The sequence below is a fragment of the Heterodontus francisci genome, chromosome 27 (genome assembly GCF_036365525.1).
Source record: "Heterodontus francisci isolate sHetFra1 chromosome 27, sHetFra1.hap1, whole genome shotgun sequence".
NCBI lineage: Eukaryota > Metazoa > Chordata > Chondrichthyes > Heterodontiformes > Heterodontidae > Heterodontus > Heterodontus francisci.
The window spans coordinates 16017328-16038062 of NC_090397.1; the positions used below are offsets into that span (position 1 = coordinate 16017328).

Genomic DNA, 20735 nt, shown 5'->3' on the forward strand with positions numbered 1-20735 from the left:
AAATGCAGTGACAGGGTTCCCACCGCTTTAACGGCCTGCCACCGGGAGCCCCATCTCCTACGCAAGATCCAGCCCAGTAACTCACCTCTCAGTTCACTAGAGCTATTTTAACCTATTGAATCAGAGGCAGGAATGCTACCACTGAGCTTAGACTGACTGCACTAACCCTCTATGGCCTGAATTTTATGCCCACAAATGAACGGGCTGGTGGCGGGGTGACGGGGTACGTAAAATGGAGTGGGAGGTTAGGGGGGCCGTTTTCGACCCTCTCCTGCCCCCATTACAGCGAGAAGTGGCCCGCCCGCCCCTGGCCAATCAAGGCCATTAAGTGGCCAATTAATTGGCACTTATGGGTCTCTGCCCACCACCTCTGGCCATCAGACCAAGGACTGTAAGCAGACTAAGTGTTGCAACTTGTGCGGTGCGGCAGGCCATCTCTACAAAACCTGCCCCAAACGCTGCCTCAGTTATGCTCAGGCGGCAAGGTCCAAGGAAACGCCGGGAGAAGGTTCGACGAAGGCGTCCAGTGTTCGAAAGGAGACCAGCAACCTTCTCTGCAGTGAGGAACTTCAACCTGAGAAGGAGAAGGAAGGGGAGGCAGCTGAAACCAGCAACCCAGCACCTACCCTGCGCTCGGAAACCCCTCCTCCACAGACAGAATCAATGGAGGAGGAGGCAGCAGATGGACAAACAGGTCAGTGGCAAGTGGTCCAGAGGAAAACCACAAAGAAAAAACATCCAAAAGCAGAACAGGCCAACACCCAAACCAGTGTCAAGAGGAGGCTACCTTCTGAATCAGACTGCAACAGCTCCTCTTCACTGGACGGGGGAATGCTGGAACGACAGCCCCTTCAAAAGAGGCGGCAGAACTCCAAGGAGATGGAAGATAAAGCATCCCAGCCCCCGGGCACTGGAAGCTGTGATGGGCCTGGCGTGCCCCAACCCCAAAGCGCCACACGTAACGACGTGGCCAACGCATCTCAGCTCCGGGACACCGGGAGCAAAGACACGTCTGGCGCACCTGAGCTCCGGGAGACCGGGAGCTGTGATGTTTTCAAGGAGGAACAGATGGAAGCAGCAGAGGATAACCCAATCTTTGCTGCCTACAAGACCCCCCCGATGTCACCCCAGCGGAACAACCCCTGCATGAAAAACCAGGAGGGGTTTCTGAGCCCAACTATTGTGAAACAGCTTGCTCACACGATGGGTATGCAGGAACATCCCGAAGGACTGGGACTAGCAAGGACAAATGGTATGGGAAGCAACAAATAACTTTAAAAAAATGGGTGTAAAGATTGCTTCCATTAATGTGCGTAGCATTAAATCTACTACACGATGTGTTTCAACCTTGGATTACCTTGCCAAGGTCAAAGCCGACCTACTGTTTCTGCAGGAGTATGGAATACCACACCTCAGCACCTACAGGCAGTGATCGCGATTGTGGTCCCACGGGCCATCAATCTGGTCGGGGGGTAATGATTGCCGTTCCTCCGGCCTGGGTATTCTGCTGCGGGGAGGTAACTTCACCATCTCCGAAGTTAAGGAGGTGGTGGGTAGTCGCCTCCTCGTAGCAGACGTAATGTACAACAACGCTCCGCTCCGGTTGATCAACGTGTACGCCCCGGTACAACGCAGCGAGCAGCTGACCGTCTTCCAGCAGCTCCCACTGCTGCTGGCGACGTCCAGACCGGTCATCCTAGGTGGTGACTTCAACTGCATCATCGATGCGGCTGGACGATCCGGCAGTGATGACAGCAAACTGGACGCTACGTCCAGATTCCTAATAGAAACAGTTAAAGATGCCAAACTGCACGACGTCTTCAGCAAACCTGCAGACGGAGCGCAGCGCAGATACACATGGTCAAGATCGGACGGGTCTGCCCGTTCCTGTTTGTGTCCCGTGCCGTCACAGTCGGATCCACCGACGTCAAGCCGGTGTTCTTCTCCGACCACTGCCTCTTACTGGCTGACTGTCACTTACAGGACGACCAGCGGATTGGCAGAGGGACGTGGAAGCTCAATGCTACACTGCTGACCCCAGAGAACGTTGAGGAACTCAAAAGGGATTACAAAGGTGGAGGACTGTGAAACCCCTCTTTGAGTCTCCAGTTCAGTGGTGGGAAGCAATTAAGGAGAACATCAAGAGGTTCTTCATCCACAAAGGTGTTCAGAGGGCGAGAGAGAGACAGAGGGAAATATCCCGACTCCAGAAAAGTATGCAAAATCTGCTCCGGTTGCAGTCAATGGGGGTCGAAGTCAAGGAGGACCTCCAAGAGGTGAAGAGCCAGCAGGCCTCGCTCTTTGCCAAGGAGGCCTCCAAGATCATCTTCCGGTCCAGAGTCCGCTCCATCGAGCAGGATGAGACGTGCTCGCGTTACTTCTTCCAAAAGGTACACAGAGAGAGCTCTGTTATCAGCAGCCTGAAGGAAGAAGATGGCTCGTTAACGTCTTCGCAGTCCGATATACTAAGGATCAGCAAATCCTTTTATGCTGGGCTGTATGACGCGAAGCCCACAGACAGCAGAGCCTCCCAGTCCTTCCTGTCATCTATCACAGAGGTCTTAGATGACAGCAGGAGGGAGAGACTGGACAAGCCGCTAACTCTGGATGAGCTGACAAAGGCCGTCGAGTCCTTCGAGACGAGTAAAACTCCTGGAAGCGACGGCTTACCGGTCGAGTTGTACTCGGCCCTGTGGGACTGGGTCGGCCCAGACCTGCTGGAAGTATACGAGAGTATGCTCCTGGCCGGCAGCATGTCAGAATCCATGAGGAAAGGCATCATCACCCTCATTTACAAGCAGAAGGGGGAGAGGGCAGAAATCAGAAATTGGTGGCCCATCTCACTGCTTAATGTTGACTACAAGATTCTGTCCAAAGTCATAGCCAGTCGAGTCAAGTCTGCTCTGGAGTTGGTGATCCACCCCAATCAGACCTGTACTGTACCCGGCAGGAAGATCTCTGATAGTCTCGCGCTACTCAGGGATACGATAGCCTACGTACGGGACAGGAGGGTGGACACCTGCCTCATCAGCCTGGACCAGGAGAAGGCTTTTGACAGGATATTGCACACCTACATGATGGACGTGCTTTCCAAAATGGGGTTTGGGGAGGGAATCTGCAATTGGATCCAGCTGCTCTACACAAACATCAGTAGCGCAGTCTCAATCAATGGGTGGGAATCGAAAAGTTTCCCGATCCAATCTGGAGTCAGACAGGGCTGTCCTCTCTCCCCGGTCTTGTTTGTTTGCTGTATTGAACCCTTTGCTGAGTCTATTAGGAAGGATGCGAGCATAAGAGGGGTGACAATCCCAGGCAGCGGAGGCACTCAGGTTAAAACCTCCCTGTACGTGGATGACGTCGCCGTCTTCTGTTCGGATCCGCTGTCCGTGCGCAGACTGATGAGCATCTGCGACCAGTTCGAACTGGCCTCGGGAGCCAAAGTTAACCACGGCAAGAGCGAGGCCATGTTCTTTGGGAACTGGGCTGACCAATCCTTTGTCCCCTTCACCGTCAGGTCAGATTACCTGAAGGTGCTGGGGATATGGTTCGGAAGGGCCGGGGCGTGCACCAAAACCTGGGAGGCGCGAGTAGCCAAGGTACGACAAAAGTTGAGCATGTGGGGGCAGCGATCTCTCTCCATTGTGGGTAAGAACCTGGTCATCAGGTGCGAGGCGCTCACGTTGCTGTACGTGGTGCAGGTCTGGCCCATACCCCACTCCTGCACTGTGACGGTCACCCGAGCCATTTTCTGCTTCATCTGGGGATCTAAAATGGACCGGGTCCAGAGGGACACGATGTTCAAATCTCTGGACAAGGGCGGGAAAAATGTACCCAACGTGGCCCTCATCCTGATGACCACCTTCGTGTGCGGCTGCATCAAGCTGTGTGTAGACCTCCAGTACGCAAACTCCAAGTGTCACTACGTGCTGAGGTTCTATCTGTCCCCGGTATTGCGAAGGATGGGCCTGGTCACATTGCCGCGGAACGCTCCATGCAGTTGGGCCGTGCCGTACCACCTATCCTTCGTGGAGCAGTTTCTGCGGGAAAACACCTTTGACCACTGGTCCATCAGGCAGTGGTCTGCACGGAATGTCCTCAAGGCCCTACGGGAAAAGGAGATGGTGAATCCTGTCGGATGGTTCCCCGAGCAGACCATCAAAGTCATTTGGCGGAATGCCTCATCACCAGAACTCTCAAACAAGCACCAAGACGTAGCTTGGCTGGTGGTGAGAAGGGCCCTCCCCGTCAGATCCTTCATGCACACCCGAAGTCTCGCCCCCTCCGCACAATGGCCTCGCGGTGGCTGTGGTGGGGAAGAGACGGTTGCCCACCTCCTCCTGGAATGTGTCTTCGCAAAGCAGGTGTGGAAAGAGATGCAGTGGTTTTTGTCACGGTTCATCCCAAGCAGCTCTGTAACACAGGAGTCTGTGCTCCACGGGCTGTTCTCAGGGACGCACACTGAGACAAACATCAACTGCTGCTGGAGGACTATCAATTCGGTGAAAGACGCCCTTTGGTCTGCCCGAAACATGCTGGTCTTCCAGCGCAAAGAGTTGTCCACCACCGAATGTTGCAGACTGGCACATTCCCAGGTCCAGGACTATGTGCTGAGGGACGCACTAAAGCTTGGGGCAGCCGCAGCAAAGGCTCAATGTGGAAAGACCACAGTGTCAGGTCCCCCCGCCAAGCTGAACTGAGGGGCTGGATCCATGGGAAACCCCTCAAACTGTATCGGGAAAATTTTGTGTGCTGTATAATGTAAAAATGTATCTGGCAGGACAAATGTGAAATGGAAGGGTTGTGAGGCAACTCATAATTGTATAGAAGGAAACTGATCACCTTTGCACTGTTTGTATTTTTTGACTTGATGCTGTTTTAAACTGTTTGGGAATGTAATTTTTACAGATTTTTATGAATAAAGTATATTTTGGAAAAAAAAATTTTTTTACCCTTGGCTGGCAGGCGGCTGGGGCCTCAAAAAGCCCACCTGATTGTCCCTGGCAAGGCCCTAAAAACATACCTTCGTTCCGGGACCAACCTTCACCTTCCTTGCGATGGCTGGGTGTAGTCCCAGCAGTGGCCACCGTTTCTGGTGGCATTGCTGGGACTAAGAACTGCTGACCCGCTCCATTAGGTGGGACTTCCTGCCTCAGAGAGGTGCAAGTCCTGCCCAAGACCAATTAAGGGCCTGGAGAGCATAAAATCCTGGTCTGGCTCCCCAGGCCTGGCGGAAGCGGGCTCACCACTGACTTTTTGGCTGGTGGACGGGCCTTCCGCCCCACGAAAAATTCTGGTCTATGTTTCAATCAATGTTGATCCTTTAATCAGTATCCAAAAATGCGAGTTCTTTTTCTTATTCACAGATTATCATGGGTGTGATCTTGTTGTATCACATGCTGGGAACCAGTGCTCTGATTGGTGCATCTGTCATAGCCTTGCTTGCTCCCCTGCAATATTTCATAGCGACAAAGCTCGCAGATTTACAGAAAAGCACTCTGGTAAGTACTGAGTATCTAAAACAAGGAATCAACTCGACTTCACGTAACGTATCATTTAGTGGTTAAATGGGAGTCAATCTGTGAGTTTTGGTTTACTGGTTGGTGAAAGGTTGTGCTCAAAATAAGGGGAGGTATGTACTTTCCATTTCAAGCACCCAGTTTTCTGTTTAAAACACTCTCAAGTCAGGTATAGAACTGTATTGGACAGTAAAGCCCAAATCAGAGCCTGCTTAAGAATTCTTAAAGCTGTTGGTCCTCTCCACACTTCGCCCCCACCCCTGCCGAACCCCTCTCCATCCATTAAAATGCAAATGTGCAGGAAAACACATGGAGAATGTTTACACACTTCATTAATAATACAGCAAAATTAGGTCACGATATACTACTGATGAGGACCGCTGAACAGGAGCCTCATAGGCCTGTACATTAATCTATCCCTGCCACCAATACTCTGCTCCAATTATACCCCCTACCCCCACCCTCTAAAGAGAGCCCTGATCTCTGAGGCCAGATTGTAGCTGAGAGGCTTGCTGCATTCACATCTCCTGCCCTGACACACTCAGAGCACCTGCCCTTTCACGTTCATGTCCCCTGCCCTGCTGCACCCATACCTGCTACACTCACAGCTCCAGCCAGGGGCCAGGCCTACGCCTAGAGTTCTCTATGGCCATGCCAGCAGCCTAGAGGGTGGAAAACAATGGGGAGTTGGGGCTTTACCTCAGCTTTGCTAAACTATGGAGTACTCTTCAAAGAAAATCTATTGTAATTAGGATAAACAGAGTCTTCTCATCTATAATTAACGGTCTCTTTTTATGCATTATTTGATTTTCTAGTAAATATACTTATTAGTAGCTACTGTAGAATTTTACAGCTCAACACTGGCTATGATTTCTATCCCTTCCATAGGACTACTCCACAGAAAGACTGAAGAATACAAATGAGATCTTGAAGGGCATCAAACTTTTGAAGCTTTATGCCTGGGAGCACATTTTCTGTAACAACGTGGAAAAGACTAGAATGCAGGAGTTAACCAGTCTCAAGAGCTTTGCACTTTACACATCCCTATCCAGTACGTATTGACCAGAATTAGCATGTTATCTTAGAGATAATTAACATACTTCCTATATTTTAGGAAAATAAAGTTGTTAGGTACGGAATTTTCTCTTTCCTACTTTGGCGATCGACCTTAGTAGGACGGGATTTTCATTGACCATGGACGTAATGGGGGTTCCCAGGATCATTAATTCGGATGGGCATTGGATCCAATGAAATCGCTGTCAATTGCCTTTACTATGTTAATGTCGCTACTTTAAAGGTGCTATATTAATGCAGGCAGTTGTTGTTAACCCGTCTTGCATGGACAAGAGGAGGAACTTGATGTCAAACTGGCCCCTTGAAAATTTAATGAATTATTACCCAAGCTGTTGTGCAACACTGGAAAGACACTGGCATTCTTTGCAGCAATACTAATGGGCTGCAATTAATGAGAAATAGGATATTGTCATTTGCATTTAATTTGAAGTAGGTGTTAAGTGTGATTCAGTGCTAGCACTCTTGCCTCTGAGTCAGAAAGTTATGCATTCAAGCCCCAATCCACAGACTTGAGTGGAAAGCCAAGGCTATTTCTGAGGGAGGTGCTGTCTTTTGGATGAAACATTAAACCAATGCCTTGTCTGCCCCCTCAGGTAAACATAAAATATCCTGTGGCACTATTTCAAAGAAGGGCTGGGGTGATCTTCCTGGTGTTGTGGCCCACATTTATCCCTCAACCAACACCTAAAGCAGATTATTTCACCACTTACCTCCTTGCTGTTTGTGGGAATTTGTGCGTATTTCCTACCTCAGTGACGACACTGCAAAAGTGCTTCATTGGCTGTAAAACACTTTGGAACTCCTGAGGTCCAGAAAGGCGTTATATAAATGCAAGCCCTTTCTTTAATAATATGCCCACCCATTATAGGCAAAGCTATGATCCACCCAGTCATTTTTCTGGGAAACCCTGGGTGGTGGGAAGTAGTGGGAAGAGCTTCTCTTTCCACCTGGATGAGGAAATTTTGCTCTGTTATGTATAGATTATAGTGCTGATTCTAATCGCTCCTTGATATCCTTTCACTCTTTGTGCTCTTTATTTTTCCAGTATTTATGAATGCAGCGATACCGATAGCAGCAGTATTGGCGGTAAGAACACATTTAATCAAAACGTAACAGAGCAGCACCATTTTCCCACTTATTGAACTACATTAAGTCTTGTCATAAGAGCTTTTCCATGTTACCTTCTAAACACATATCTGCAGGAAGTTTACATTTTAGAATGGCTGTTATAACTATTTAAAATCAAACTGCTCATCTGTCGATTGATCGTCAGTGAAGAAGTGTAAACTTAAATCCTGGTGGAAAAGATGAGTTTAGAATTATCAGGCTATAAAATGATTTATTCACAGCACAGATTACACAAATATTTTGCGTTAACTTTGTTTCTATGCTGATTATCTGTGTGATATGTTTCTTTGAGGTGAAATGCTGCTGGGGGTGCAAAAAGGACCCTGTTAATACTGCTGTGGGGGAGAAATTCAACAAAGTGGGCAGAAGGAGCCAATTTTAGCTTTGGGCCTCATTTAAATGCTGCCGATTCCTGTTACACAAAAGCCCGATCGGAATTGGCAGATTGGTTCTTGCCTCGTTTGCATTAATTGGGCGAGCTGCAGTTGGCAAACGAGTATCTTGATGAAGTTTGGCTTGGGGCCTGCCCAATTCTGGACAGCTCTGCCATTCTGCTGGCCTGCAGTTAGTGGGGGTGTGGTGTGGAGGAAAGGTGAAGCTGAATAGAGGCCGGTCTTGGAATGGCAGGAGCCCACTTGTGGAATTAGGCAGGCATACTGCTCACCTAGAATCGGTCAGCTTCCAATTTGGCCACCAGCCCATTTCCAACAGAGATGGAGCATGGGAGATGATGGCCCCAAATTCATCCCTGCAAGATTGATTTTAATGCCCAAAAAACAGGCTCAACAACTGTGAATTCTACTCCCACCACCAGTAACTCCAGCTGTGACTTAATAAACAGAGCTTGACTGAGTAATTCATGAATGACAAAGACTCACAAGTAGAGATATTTACCTTTGTGATGACCCTATTCTATTTGTAAGCATCAATGAGATTTTATTTTTAGCCGAAGTGCAATGTCATGTCATTGGGGTATAAAGTTAACTTGGATGGTGGTGCAAGGGATTGTAAATTGACCACCAAATTTGAACTTTGACTGATTTTAATTTCCATTAACTTCAATGGAAAAAATTTGAGTGCAATTTAAAACAAAGTTATTGCCTGCACGGCACTATTACCCAAGCTCCACTTACACCTCACTGTTTCTTCGTGCTCCCCACAACGGGAGTCAAGCCACTTTTAATAAAATATTTATAATATCAGCAATTACTAATCAAATTGATCTTCAGAATTGCTGAAAATAGAGAGATGTTATCGAAGCTTTTCATCTTGCACTCATCAGGACCATACGCAAGAATAACCAACGTAAGGGAAAACAACAACTTATACTGCATGAGAAGAGAGTCCTGATTGGTTGGCAAGTGAACTCTGATTGATAGAGGCGTTGCCATAGAGAATGCACCAGTTTACGGTGACTGACAGTTAACTGACAAGCTTTGTTTGAAATTTAAAGCAGGCAGCTTGGCTCTGATTTATCAAGGCATTGCCCTGAGGAATGAACCAGTGAATGGTTGTCACTTATTTTGTTCAGCTGAAACCGGCACAATGTGTGTACATGTTCTTTCTGTCTGCAAAGAACTGGCCCTTGTGTATTAATATATGTAGCTTCCAGTACGCACAAAGGCGCCACACTGCAAGCCCTACTGACAATCTTAAACTTCTTGTCAGTGTAATTCTTAGCACGCTGCAGATTATCTAGCAAATATTGTCCAATCGCGGAATCACATCTAATGTTGGACACTGTGTTTTGAGTTTTGCAAGCACAGGCTGGTTGGGTACAGCCTGCACCTTGTCTGTTGCGAACAACGGAAGGGACATGTTGTTTGATACGATCCGCCAGTCTTTGGGAAGTATGGCCTATATACCTAGCATCACACTGGCGTTGAAGTTCGTATATCGCATTGATCATTTGTGTGATAGGCAGGATGTCTTTTTGGCTTGACGGCAGCATCCTGTCAGTGGCGAACACCACACGTGTTGCTACTGCATAGTAGCAGTGTGAAACAGCTAGCTTTACCTGCTCAAAATTTTGGGATACATTACCCTTCCAGGGTAATTTGAGGTAGACTGGGCACTTTTCAGGGCCAAAAATGATGGCCTTAGGCCCATTCATAAGTTTGTGCGATACACAGCGAGAAATGATCTAATCAGGGTAGCCATTGTCACGCAGGATGTCTTTGACATTGACTCATTCTTGCGGATTGTCCTGATGAGTGCAAGACGAAAAGCTTCGACAACATGTCTCTATTTTCAACAAATTGATCTTTCTTGTACATATATTTGTCAAAACCCATGGGTCTCCATGACATAGGAATTGCTAGATAAAAGATGACCAAGGTTCATCCTGGTAGCTAGAGCATATAATTATAATGCTGTTGTTGACTTATGACAGTCGATCTCTGTCAATGGGGTAGGTCTTGACTTTGTGTGATAGTGCAAAACAGCTCGTAACAAATCAGTAACCTGGCTTATATCTCTCCTGATTTTTATTTCCGTTGTTATTATCCATTTTACACTTGAGCACAAAGTCAAGATCCAGCTCAATTAGTCTACAGACCCACAAATGACATGAGGAAAACGCCAGTGGTGGAGAGCTTTGGGAACCATGTGTCCAAAGTCACTTTTTTCCACCCAAGCATTTTGCACTTACCGCATATTGTGTCTCAAATTACTCATACTGTATCCCAAAATGTTATTTACTAACAGGTCCTGAATTCCAATTTATGTAATGGACTCCAGGACTGTTAGACATCTTAATTTTCCTTTCACTTTTGGAAAGGGTCTATCTGATCTAAAGTTACTTTACTGGGTGAAGTGTTATATAAAATTGGAAAATCGTAACTTGGAAAAGAAAAATATAAAACTTCAAAAATGTATCTTCAAGCACCTCAAGTCAGCTCAATGCAGAGAAGCTAAGAGAATTGGATGATGAGACACATAGCTCGTTACAGTACCAGTCAGCATTGTTGTGATGCTACTGCTGGAGGGAGATTCTATGAAGTCTTACTGAAATCACCAGTATGATTGTTGCAGTTTTCAAATTATGTGGCAATTGTGATGAACACTGGACTTTGTAGTTTGGTTATGTTTTAAAACTGTAAGCTTTAATGCAGCGTACAATGGAATCGGAGGAGACTTGTGATCTCACACCAATTCTGCCCAGAGACAAGCCGGGGTCTTAGTTGCCATGGAAACTATGAACCCAGATCAAAGGCTCTTTTGAAAGCAGGGTGCAAGGTTGTAACTCCTTAAATGACAATGGGTTTCACTCTCAGACTCACAGATGGTAAACAGGGAGCTGGAGCTCTAAAATGCAAATTTGAGTTGTATTGGTTAAACAAAGGAAGGCCCAGGTGGTTTTGCTATGGCTAGATGTATGGAGTGGAATTTTGTGCTGGTGGCAGGGGTCTCGATGTCAGGGGAAACCAACGCCATGATCCCCACACTGGGTCTTGTACGGAAGGCCGACCGAATTTAGTCCCAATCAGGAACTTAACTGGACAGCAGTGGGTCTTCCGTACGATTTAGGACTCCGCTGCCAGAAGTCCCGGCCTTGCAGAGCTTCCGGCCAATCAGAGGCCAACAGCTGCAGCGCCACCACGGAGGCTGTGGCAGTTGCTTTGCTGCGGTCCCCAGACACCGAGGAGCAGCGCTGGAACCTGGCTCAAGGTAGGTCAGGGCGGGAGGGCTCTTGTAGGGTGGGGGTCACATGGTCGGGGTGGGAGCAAGGGCAGGGGGTTGGCCCTCAGTGGGGGCCCCCTTCTCGATGCAGGATCCCTCATTCAGGCACTAAGTGACTTTGAACGAGGGTCCCCCACTCCCCCCCCCATTACCCCCACCCAGCCGCACCCCACAGCCTGGAAGCAGCCCACAAGGGTTTATTGGGTAATTGCGGCTGCGGCTGGAAGAGGCCCTTAAATAGAAGTTAATTACCCAGTTAACAGCCTCAATTGGCAGCAGGGCGGATAGGCCATTCACAGGCCTTCTCACTCTGGAGTACATTTCGGCAGAGGCAGGATGGAGTTGGGTTCCCCCACCCCTCCCGCACCATCCCACCCAATTTTATGCTCTCCCCACCTCCAAACCCGCCACATGGGAGAGCATAAAATTCCACCCATGCTCTCTGAGGATTGTAAAAGGCAAACAACTATTGACTTTTCGATCTGGATAAATTCTGCAGAATTTCCTAGGTCTGGAGGCAGGCTGAAAGAAAGAAAGGAAGAACAACAGTCAGTGCAGCCTAAAGAGAGAGAAACAGCTGCTCTCAGATCACCAATACAGCAAGGGGCTGCTAAAATTTTAACCCAGTTTGAAAGTTAAGGTTTGCAGATGAGAAAACACCAATGGAGTCACCAGAGATTGCCTTATTAACAGAAGACCAGTCAAATGTGCTCGGAAGAAGTGAGCAAAGAGGACATGGGCTTTGATAAGGGCACTGGGAGATCCAACCCATTGTAACTGGGAGGAGTTTAGGACTCTTAACTGCAAGGATGCCTTTTCGATGAAAACACTATGCAACGTATAAATGTGGTGTAGTGTTTTCAAGTGTGTTAATAAGTTAATGGGAAATACCTTTCTCTGTAATTTAGTGTATTAGCTACCTACTAAATATTGTTTAGTTAATGTTGATTTTTAGCTTAGTTTTTATCATAAAAGTCTTAAAACGTGAAATCTTGCTGTGTAATCCGTTAATCAGTCTAGGGAGTTCATATCTCTTGTTTTAAAGTTAATGGTCTCTATTGAGTTAACACAATGCTATCGAAGAGTAAAATTGGGTTAGAAGCAAGAAGTCTCCAAACATAGGGCTGGATTTTGTGAGGCCCATGAGGCAGGATCAGAGGTGTGGGGGTTGCATGGAGTATCGCGACAGGTGGCATGGGGGGGCGGTGGGGTGGAGGGCCTATCACTCCCCATCGCTTAGCAATCTTCCTGGGTGCAGGATAGGCAGACAACAGTCTTTCTGCCCAGAGGCCTATTGAGACCCTTAAGTGGCCTATTAAGGGCCTCTTCCCACCGCCACTGGGATCTTACCAATGGTTGAGGGGGTGGGTGGTGAATGCACTCCGCCATGCAGAGAGGTCACCTTGTAACATGAGGTGCCCTCTCTGCAGAATTTTGGGGTTGTCCCTCTTCTGTGGGCAATTTGTGGTCCGTGGAAGATCCCCACCAGGAACCAATTCAGTCCCCTTCCCCCTGGACTGCAAGAAAACTCCCCAGCACCCCCTTGCCTTCTGGACTGGCCCCGGCGACCCTGCCTCAACTCCCTCTTGTACTGTCTTCCAGGGCTGGGCCTGGGCTCGAAGCCTCTGCAGTACCGGTAGTGGCCACCACTCCCGGTTGTGCAGCTGATACCGCTGAGCTGCCGGCCCTCTGATTGGCTGGCAGCTCATGGAGGTGGGATCCCCATCTTTCAAGGGACGGAGATTCCACCTCCTGAAACATTGATTTAAAAGCACTTGAGGATCTCTCCGGGGGTGGGGGAGGGGTGGGGTTGCAAAAAGGGAGAGGCGGGGCTCCCATGACTTTTTCCGCCCGGCTCCGGCACAAAATCCAGTCCATAGTTGCTTTCCAGAGAGTGGCCATTTAATCGACTGCAATCCTTTTTCAGAGAATGAGATCATTGTGCACTGATCTAATGTGAGGGGGGTGTAGAACATTCAATTTGATATGATCAGTAATCAGGATCTTTTCTGCTGCCCAACAGACCTTTGTGGCACATACCCACAGCAGTGACGTGGAACTGACCTCTGCAGTGGCCTTTACTTCATTGTCTCTGTTCAACATCTTGGTGACCCCATTATTTCTGCTCTCCACTGTGGTCAGATCCACAGTTAAAGCCCTGGTCAGGTATAGTAATCATTCATACTTTTCAATACAGTGATTCCTGTTTGTTTTCAGCTTGGAAGTTACAACAGACTTCCCTTCACCTCGCTGTCCTCCTTTAAGACACTTCTTAAAACCTACCTCTCTAACCAAAATTTTGGTCACCTGTCCTAATATTTCCTTCTGTGGCTCAGTGTTAAATTTTGTTTGCTGATGTTTCTGTGAAGTGCCATGGTATGTTTTATTACTTTAAAGTTGCTATCTAATTATAAGTTGCTGTTGAGTTTTGTTTTCCCAATTTAAGAGGCTCCAGTTACTTTGTTTCTTCATAGTTCACCTTCTTACTCCACTGTAGAATATAGCCCCTTTCTACCAGTCCATAATATTCCCATTAGACATCCTGTCTATCCACACAGCACAAGATAGAAGGATTTAAGTAAACTGTACAACCTGTGAACAAGACCTGAGACAAATTGCTCATCACAAGTTATTTAAGAGGACCTCTGGTTTGCTTGTCAGTAAATGCCGAGGTGTCCATTTTTTCCAATCAGGAGTCTTTGAAGAATTGTAAAAGGGTGTTTCTCTGTATTTGATGAGGAGAGGGCAAAAGATGTTGGGTAGAGGCAAGAAATTCTAGTCAGGAGAAACAAACGAAAATATGTTAATCATTCTTGTCCGTATTTGCAGACCTTTGAAAAATCTTTGGAGTGTGAGAATTAGTGTTCTGGCACATTTTCTTTGGGCTTGTAAATTCAGTTGCCTGGCTGCAGGTTATTTTTACCTGCTAACTTATTTTACATACAGTCAGAGATTTTTTAAACATAATTTCTTACTTCATACCCTATTTTGCTTTCATCTTTGCTTCAAGTCGGATAGCAGTCATCTGAGGGTCATCATAGGTCTGGATTCTGCACTTCTGTAGGAGTTGAGATATATGTAAATCTTAAATTGAACGTAAGTGAGCCAGATTACAGTTCATTTCCCCCTGACAGAAGACTACTGACTCATTGACTAAGAAGTACTGTATAAGTGCACCAGTGATCAGAGAAGGCCGCGATGAGTAATGGAACACAATGTCGACTTGGCTACTGCCACACTGTGTACTGTGTCATGCACTTTGTAAAACTGATTCTGAAAAGGAGAAGATTGCAAAGCTGTTAGAGCCATGAAATCCCATCAAGTGCTCAGGAACTGTTCAACTTCTTCTCAAGCAAGATGACTCCTTTTAAGCTCTTTAAGAAATTCCTGGCTTTGATCATTAAATAAATATCACACAGCACCTGTATCTGTTTGAACAGTCAGAAGGTTCTCAACATTTTCCTTTTTAAAAAAAATGTAATTGGGATATAGAATGTTTACACACTTGGTTAAGTTGTGGTAGAAATGAATGCACCTTGTACAAGTAGATTTTCATTTGATATGAGCTTTGAAGCCGTTTGTTGGCAAGAGGTTGATATTTTTTAATAGAAAGTTTGATTTTGATGAGGGTATGGCAGACTGATCGAAAAATCTAGTGAGGAATAAACTGCACACAGTGGGGTAAGGGGGATGGATTATTCTGGAGTAAAGTGACAACACATGGAAAGAAAAAGAAACACTTTGATGCTCATAAACAATGCAAGAACAAAACAACAGCAAGGGCTAGAACTCAAGGCTCCTTCAGTTTAGATGTTCTACTTCCCATGAAAGATACAACAAAATATGGTTTGAACAGGGACCTCAATATGGAATCCCAGCCTGGACGATATTAAGTCCAGTGACAGGGGTGCTTAGCAAGCAAACAGTTTTAAATTGAAACTTCGTTAGATAGTAACATTTTATCCAGATTGCTATTAATACTATGCTAGAGAACAAAAAATGAATTTATCACAGTGTTGTAAACACTGAATTTATTTCAGTAGTTGACAGTATTTCTTGGATTTGTTCCAGTTAATAAAGGTGGTTAGCTGTTTTTCTCAGCATATTCTTTCCTTTAATTAAAAAATAAATTGTGTCCTCTTTGAATTTTCTATAGTCAGTGTCCGTTCAATTACAATTAGTATACCAGAGATTCTTGTAGGATAGATTTTGAATGTATTCTGAGGATTTTGTATGGATAGGAGACCATTTACATGGCTTAAGGAGTTCCATCCTGCATTGTTCCCTAGTTTGTCAGTTGGGTTATGTGCTGTTTTAAAAAAAAAAGCTATTTAAACACAAAATCAGCAAGATTGACAGCTATCTCTAAAATCCAGCAACAAATGGTTAAATAAAATGTCTTGCATTTGTGTAGAGCCTTTCACGATCGCGGGACATCCGAAATGCTTTACAGCCAATGAAGTACTTTGAAGTGCAGGCACTGTTGTAGCATAGGAAATGCAGCAGCCAATTTGCTCACAGCAAGGTCCTATAAACAGTAATGAGATAATAGGTAGATAATCTGTTTTATTGATGTTGGGTGAGTAATAGAATTAGTTTGTTTGTTCATTGGTTTCATCTTCTTCCCAGAAGGTTGACTATCATGGATCTCCACCTCTCTCTGTCTTGTGCTGCCCTTACACATTCTGCATAGGTCAGTTGCATCCAGTCCATAATATTCGTCATCCATTTACTCCTCGGCTTCCCTCTTGTATGTTTTCCATTGATCTTTCCTTCCAATAATTGTCTCTGTCTGCCTTCTGCTCTAATCATGTGACTGAAATATTGCATCTTTCTCTCTCGGATGCACTAATTTCCTCTTTTATCCAGCCATTTCTAGCACTTCCTCATTAGTCTTTCTGTCTTTGTAAGGTATGCAGAGCATCCTCCTATATGTTCACATCTCGAATGCATTCAGGAAAATTCCCCTGCTGCTCTTCAAAATGGTGCTCAGGATCTTTTACATCCCCCTGAGAGGGTGCTGGCTTAATATCTTATCTGAAAGACAGCACTTCTGACAGTCCAACAATGGGGTGTCAACCTAGATTTTGTAAAAAGAAAGTTCCTTCGGACTTGAAACCACAACCTTCTGACTCAGAGATGAGAGTGATACCCACTGAGCCACAGTTAGCAACATGTGAGACTATTATCTCGAAAAGATGGAGTTCCTCCATGACTTACTAAGCAAATGAACTGAATGGTATATTATTGAACCACACAAACAGGGAAAAGTTCAGCTTTGATACCTGATCTATATTGAATTACCTGATTACAGTTGGAATGACAGTAAATGTGGAATAACTGGCCTCAATGTCACTGAGATAGAATGGGAAAAATCAATCTACCAGAATTCATGTTCTTGAATGCTTTGGAGTGACTCTTCTAGAAAAGCATTAGGTGAGGGCAGGATCAGGCTTTGCCAAAAATAAAAACCTCAAACCTCAGAGTTTCCCCATCAGTTATACGATGATCACCTGCCTTCAGCATGTTGAAAGGACCTACACAAGATGGTGTATATAGTTTTCTGGGGACCTTCTTATGTGCTGCAGTGAATTTAGCAATGGCCAGGACTTGAGTCCTCATTCTTCAAGAATGAAGCTGTAGGTGGAAGAAGACTAGGAAAACCTAATGAAAGAATCTTGCCTCTCCATACGAACATATTTTTCTACTTTAGTGTTCTTTATTGCAGTCTTCATGATTTCCTGCCTTCACTCAACCATCTTATGCCCTTTTCCCAGACATCATAATCTCTAAATACATTTTAAGATCATCAAGGTGCCTGAGATATTTCTGGCTGGGAAAATGTACCCATTCTACTTTTATTTAGCACTCAAACTAAAGAGCTTACTTCAAATCTTTTTCACTGAATGTTCGAATTGTGCGAATGCCAAAGAATTTGGATCCATGTCTCGTCCACATATTTAGCCTAATGAGCAGCAATACCTATAAATTTGTACAAGTCTAATTGCAGTCCTCTGCTCTAAGGCCAATATCAGTTGCCTAGGCAATTTTTCTAAAAACATAGAAACATATGAATATTTAATGAAAGGAAAAGACTATTAGACCCAACAAAAACTTGACCTTTTTTAATAGATGAACTTCATTTAATCACCTTCTCACTGTATCCATCAATCCCTTCTCTCTCCCAAAATGCCCCTTGAAACTATATTATAGCGCCTCCTTTAAGTCCTTGTCTGGCAACTTGTTTCACAGTTCTGAGTTGCAGTTTTTTTAAACTCTTAACAGGGGTAGCCGAAAGGCTTGTGGGCAGCTTATAACAAAGAAATTCTCTTCTGTAAGCTCTGTGTAAGGATAGGTTATGATAAAGACCAAGAATTATTAATGTTAAAGATGAAAAATAAGAAAATAAAGATAGAATGAAGAGAGATGGAGGAAAAGAGGTTCAATAGATATATTTGAAGTATAGTTTCCTGAATTAAATCATAGAATATTATCTATGAACAGAAAAAGGCCCATGCCTGCAACAGCTCTTTGAAAAAGCTTTCCACTCAATTCCATTCCACATTCCTTGTTCCATGGCCTCTTAATTTTCTTTTATTCATTTCTGGTTTGATGGCAATTGTAGGTTCTGCCTCCCACTACTGTTTCACAAGGTATTCCACGCCTTATCCTCTCCCTTTGTTCATTTGGTAATGGCCTTTAATGTGCGCCATCTAGTTACTGACTCACCTACCAGAGAAAACTATGTGAGTTTAGTTTTTGCTGTTATTAGGTTTTTGAGTTTGTGATGATGTCATCAGGGCCCAACAGCAATTTTCACTGAGACCTGTCTGGGGAATCTGCAGTGGCTTTCCCTCATTCAGATAATGAGCCAGATCTTGCTGGAGGGGGGCATCTCACAGTGTGCACTGTTAGAATTTTTCCTGCACTATTCAGTTTAAAGATAATTTGCGGTGTAATTTGCTGGCAGTGCAAACTGATAGCAGCACGGCAAGGACAATGGAGCACCTGGGACCTCAGTGAATGGTGGGACCAACAGTCTATCTCATCAACCAGTGAGATTTAAGGATGAAGATAGAAACAGAGGAGCAGCAGAGAAGGAGGGTGTATTAGAGTCAAATCCGGTACAGAAAAACAAATAAAGAGAGGGAAAGAAAGATTGGATTGAGAGAGGAAAAAGACACAAAGGAAAAGAAAGGAAAAAATTAGAAATGTAAAATTTTAAACATTTTAAAGTTCCAAGAAAAAGTTATTGCTAGTTTACATTGCTCCCTTTCTGGTCTAGAGAGGTTGATTGCCATTGCATTAATAATGATCACATTGTTAAAAGGGTATTATACTGTTAAATATGAACCTGTGAATTTAATGGGCAATTAATGTGCAAATCTAGCAAGTTCTTAAAAATAATGGGAGGCCAAGGACGAGATGTCCTTTGTCTCAGGCAACTAGCTGAGCAGTATAAATGGACTGGCAAGTTCTGGAAATTTGCAACTCATGACATATCTCTTTTTCCCTGCACTTGCTCGCAAATTGTGCATTAATAACAGTCCGTGCCATTAACTTACCGTTACTTTTCCAAAAAGTTTTGGCCCAATGTTTCTGCAATTCAGTTTTGAGTTTACCTTCAGCTTCTATTGTTCTGGACCAGATGAGACAGCTGGTTAACATTATCTAGTCTCTTTGGAATCCTCAGAACAGCAATCATAATCACCTCTCAACTCTCTCTTTACCAGTGAGAATGTAGCCAGTTAATGTAATCGCTTCTCATTATCCCAATCTGATCCAGTAGTATATGTGGCAACTACCTAGTGACCCAAACTTTTACCAATGCTTATTTGCAACACGTGCAATACTTCCCCTGGTCAAGGAATTAGACTGGCCTTTCTGATTTTGTTTTGTAAAGTGAGTGCCCTTGATGAGTAACATGCAGCAGTTCAGAGAACCTTCCCCTGACCTCAGAAAGTTTGCAGGGGTTGGTTGTGGGTGGCCCTGAAGGACATGGTCTGGAGTTAGTGCTGGGATTACTGGCCTGTGGATTTTCTGGGCCTCACCAGCTCAGTGTTGGTGCAAAACCTTCTAATGACTTGTAACATGCATGCGCTGTAGATAGAGTTTGTTACGCTGTGGCTGCTTTGCTCATTTTAGTTAGAATTTGTGGGAATGATTTGCTGGTCTTTTCAGGTGATGCTAAAACAATTTTTTTATCAAATCTTCCACCAGCCAACAGAAGTTGAAAGAGTTTCTGACAAGTGACGAGATTTCGGACGATGGATTTCGGGGTGGTGAGACCCCATTGAATGTAGACACATGTAAAAAACATTCAGGAGTTGTAAGTAACAAAACCATAGTTATTAGATTAGATTAGAGATACAGCACTGAAACAGGCCCTTCGGCCCACCGAGTCTGTGCCGAACATCAACCACCCATTTATACTAATCCTACACTAATCCCATATTCCTACCAAACATCCCCACCTGTCCCTATATTTCCCTACCACCTACCTATACTATTGACAATTTATAATGGCCAATTTACCTATCAACCTGCAAGTCTTTTGGCTTGTGGGAGGAAACTGGAGCACCCGGAGAAAACCCACGCAGACACAGGGAGAACTTGCAAACTCCATATATTGTGCCAAAGGATAGATGAACTTTTTCCCAGAAGCTAATATCAACAGATACCAAACAGATAGAAAATACTCAGTGACTAATGTTTGTTAAACTGCATTGCTTCAAAAGAAAATTGCAAATTGCGCAGAGCCAAGTAAAACCAAGATTGCACTGCGTAAACCACTTGATATTTGATCCCTCTTTGTATTGGTGTAAAAGCCATAGGCCTTACTCTAAAATCATAAAACAAGGAGAGTTATTTAGTGCAGTTTCTCAAAAATTAACCGTAAATCTTTTCCCACTGATTACCTATCAGAAGGCCCTCTAGTTCCTGTTGAGCCTTGCTACTACAGTGTTAAGTGGCTAAACAATCCATGAAATGTTGGTCTAGTGCTGAAAAATGACAAACCATGAAGAGCTATAAATTCAGTTTTCAATACACTTGAAGCAATAAGGTCATCCAAATGTTATTCATGTGACTTAACAAAAATCTGGCATGCAGTTTGACAGTCATCTTTGATTGCTGTATTTCATTGTTAGGTAGCAACCAACTGGTGCATGATTTTATTAAAAACTCAATTTCCAACATATTATTAGGAAAAATAGAAGCCCATGTCATTGGAAGCAACCTTTTGATATGGGTAGGGAATTGGTAAGGAGGTAGGAGACTGAGCGTATGGTTAATGGGTACATACTTCTATTGGCAGGATGTGACTAATGGGGCGGA

At 44.8% G+C, this 20735-nt stretch overlaps 1 protein-coding gene across 4 annotated transcripts in view; it reads left to right on the forward strand.

The window, feature by feature from the left end:
- Window positions 1–20735, forward strand: part of abcc9 (ATP-binding cassette, sub-family C (CFTR/MRP), member 9) — a 206112-nt gene that overhangs the window by 77737 nt on the left and 107640 nt on the right. For all 4 annotated transcript variants that reach the window (XM_068058911.1, XM_068058912.1, XM_068058914.1 and 1 more), the window contains 5 exons: window positions 5364–5498; window positions 6405–6567; window positions 7636–7676; window positions 13423–13565; window positions 19620–19728. In XM_068058911.1, coding sequence (XP_067915012.1) covers window positions 5364–5498; window positions 6405–6567; window positions 7636–7676; window positions 13423–13565; window positions 19620–19728 — 591 coding nt within the window. The remainder of the gene's footprint in view (window positions 1–5363; window positions 5499–6404; window positions 6568–7635; window positions 7677–13422; window positions 13566–19619; window positions 19729–20735) is intronic.